Source organism: Vombatus ursinus, unplaced genomic scaffold (genome assembly GCF_900497805.2).
Source record: "Vombatus ursinus unplaced genomic scaffold, bare-nosed wombat genome assembly UNPS02014973.1, whole genome shotgun sequence".
Taxonomy (NCBI): domain Eukaryota; kingdom Metazoa; phylum Chordata; class Mammalia; order Diprotodontia; family Vombatidae; genus Vombatus; species Vombatus ursinus.
This window is the reverse complement of record NW_020954751.1, coordinates 11,471,591-11,474,775: the sequence shown is the minus strand read 5'-3', so window position 1 is coordinate 11,474,775 and position 3,185 is coordinate 11,471,591. Positions and strand designations below refer to the sequence as shown.

The window sequence follows — 3,185 nt, the reverse complement described above, 5'->3', positions numbered from 1 at the left end:
CTCTCTCTCTCTCTCTCTCTCTCTCTCTCTCTCTCTCTCTCTCTCTCAGCAGTTTTTTACATCTTTCCCTCAAGTAACCTTCCTGCTCCAACACCCCACTGCTTTCCTGATATATTCCCAGTAGTAAAGTTCTGCATATCATAATACTCCCTAGTAAGTTTTGTAAAGCTTCCAAAGAATCATAGCAACACAGAATTTAAGAGCTACAAGAGACCTTAGAATCCAGAATGTTAGAACCCAGAAAGGAGCTTGTTATAGCAAAACCTCCCTTTCTTCCTTGCAAATTTAGAAGACTGATGTGGAGTGCTGTGTATACTCAGGTTATATACAGTTAGTTTTGCTGGACTGCTTCCTCTTCTTTCTTTTTTATTCTTGGCTATAAGGGACAACTCACTGGGTAAGACTGTCAGGGAAAGATTATATTTAGAAAGGAAGATGCTGTCAAAAAAGATCAATAACAATGATACAGCTGTATGTTATATTCTAAGGTCTAGCCCCCAGAAATTGTGCTCTGATCCATCTCATAGAACCTAGGTCTCCTGGATCCTAATTCATTCATCTTTCCTTTATATCCACATGCCTGTCTCTAGGGAAGTCAATTAACTTCTGTTTGCCTCAGTTTCCTCAACTGTAAAATGGAGATCATAATAGCATTCTACTTCAAAGAGTTGTTGTGAGGATCAAATGAGATAATATTTATAAAAGCAATTAGCACAGTGCCTGACACATAGTAGGAAATACCCTATTTTCTTCCTGCACTGGATAGGAGAGTCTCGTCTCTTTGTATCCCAAAAGTAGGATTTTAACTCTAGTCAGCAGAACCTTCCTCAGGCTCCAGTGTATTGGGGGGACTGCTCCAGACCCCACACTTTAGGCATTCTCCTTTAGACATTGTCAGTAGCAGGACAATCACTCAGAAAGGTGGCCAGTTAGGTAACAGCTTGACCAGATCGTACTAACAAAGACTTGAAGCTCACATACATACTAAATACATACATATAGACATACATGCATGCCACATTGACTGACATAGTACTTAATAAATGTTTATTGATAGATTGGTGCAAACACATATACATACCTGCATGCAGGCATACATACACACATATATATACATATACTCAATACAATGCATAAATTAGACACATATACATATGCATACACTTATGAATATATGCAATAGATACAATGTACACTACATATAAAAATGCATACACACATGTGTGCATGTATATATATATATTGTATATGTGAATGCATATATGTGTAGATATAAAATCATCCTCTAAATCTTCCACCAGAGTTATAATCCTTTATGTCCTTTTCTCCCTATACACCAGCTTAAGTTTCCCTTGAATATCTATCCTTGATGTTTGTTTCAAAGCAGTGGTTTGTCTATAGCAAATACTTAAAAATAGTTATTGAATGAATGAATGAATGAATGAATGAATGAATGAATGAATCCACCATCCTGCTTTCACCTTACAACAGTATTGGAGCCAATGGAGATGCAAAGAGTGATTTGTCCCAGGCTTTGCCTCCCTAGGTTCAGCCCCAAGTCCCACACCCTACTCAGATCGGTCCTGACCATGGCTTACTTTCACATGAGGGTGGGCCTCCAGTGACTCGTGTTCCTGGCACCTCCTCACCGTTCTCGAGCACACACCAGCAGCTCTCCTGATCCTGGTCACACTGCACTGGTGAGAAACGCCCATCCTTTTCTACACAAGTGGGGATGTATCCGTTGCCAGCTTCCCTCAAGGTGGCTTTTTCCATTAACATGGTACAAATGCTGGGGCCTGAAGGCAAAAAGACAAACCAAGGTCACTTAGAAACACAGAGAGGAACAGATAATAACTTTCATTTCATCTTTCATTCATGCAGCATATACTCAAAGAAGTATAAAATATGAAGACTGCCTTTAAGAAGCTTACAACCTAGCAGAGGAGACAAGACTCATAATCACATGAAAAGTGAAATAATATAAGAATTAACAATACATAGCAATAGCATAAAAGATAGCAGAAGACTTCATTCAAAAAGTCCCCAACTTAATGTGAGCACTGTGATATGTGTCTAATTACTTACACAACAACAGACTTTATTTATGTCACAGGGGAAAGGCGGTTACTGATTGGAGAAGAGGAAGTACAAGAAAACTTCCTGGAAGAGGTAGCATTTGAATTGGGCTCTAAAGGTAGGAGAAAATTCAACAGCTGAAAATGGGTACAGAGTGCATTCTAGACATCAATCAAAGGCAGTAAAGGAGCCAGGGATGCCCAGGTCCTGTTGAGGAGAGGGTTATCCAGTTTGACTGGAGCGGAGTTTGAGGGTAAGGATTACTTCATTTCTGTGTTTGCACCCCGCATCTTGAATAGTGCCTGCCACAAAGCAGGCACTTATTAAACGTTTGTCAATTGATTAATTTACTGGTTACATGAAGGGGAATGATACGAGACTGAATAAATTTGTATTTGATTTCTAGTGTAACATTCTGGTGTAACATCCTAGTGTACCTGCTAAAACTTGGCTTTCTTATGATTCTGACGTCTATGTGTGTGTATGTGTATGTATATATGTATATGTATTATATATGTGCGTGTATGTGTATAATTCATACATATATTTCCCCCCCTTTCAAACCAGACTAGTAACTCTTTAAGAATAGCCAAATACCCAAAGGTAAACTCTATGAGGTTCCAAGCATAGGAAGCTCCTAATCTGAGAACCTCCTCCACCAAACCAAATCTCAATTGTCCATCCTTCCACAGATAAGTCCTTGGTAGCTGCTTGAGGCATATAGACAATGTGACTTGCCCAGGCTCACCCCGCTACTGTCAGAGGTAGGATATGAACAAATTCAAGGATAGAAGGCATCGATTTGTGTGTAATTGCCTCAATGTAACTCCTCATTAAAACCTTAGATCAAAGGGTAGGGATATCAGGTCAAGAACAGAATTCTCTGATTTAAACCTGGCCTTTCCCTTAAAGAGCCCACCCCCATTCCCCACCCCTCCCCCAAATGGAATCATTGTCCCTTAGATGTGTCCAAGAGTGCTGAAAGTACAGAAGGTGTAATTCTACCTGTAGGCTTCAGAGAGAGCCTTAAGACAGGCTATAAAGGGGAACGAAAAAGGAAGGAAGGAAGGAAGGAAGGAAGGAAGGAAGGAAGGAAGGAAGGAAGG

The 3,185-nt window shown here is 40.0% G+C and overlaps 1 protein-coding gene across 1 annotated transcript in view; it reads right to left on the bottom strand.

Moving 5' to 3' along the window:
• Positions 1 to 3,185, bottom strand: part of TG (thyroglobulin) — a 371,783-nt gene that overhangs the window by 326,259 nt on the left and 42,339 nt on the right. The window contains exon 16 of the mRNA XM_027845510.1: positions 1,599 to 1,799. Coding sequence (XP_027701311.1) covers positions 1,599 to 1,799 — 201 coding nt within the window. The remainder of the gene's footprint in view (positions 1 to 1,598; positions 1,800 to 3,185) is intronic.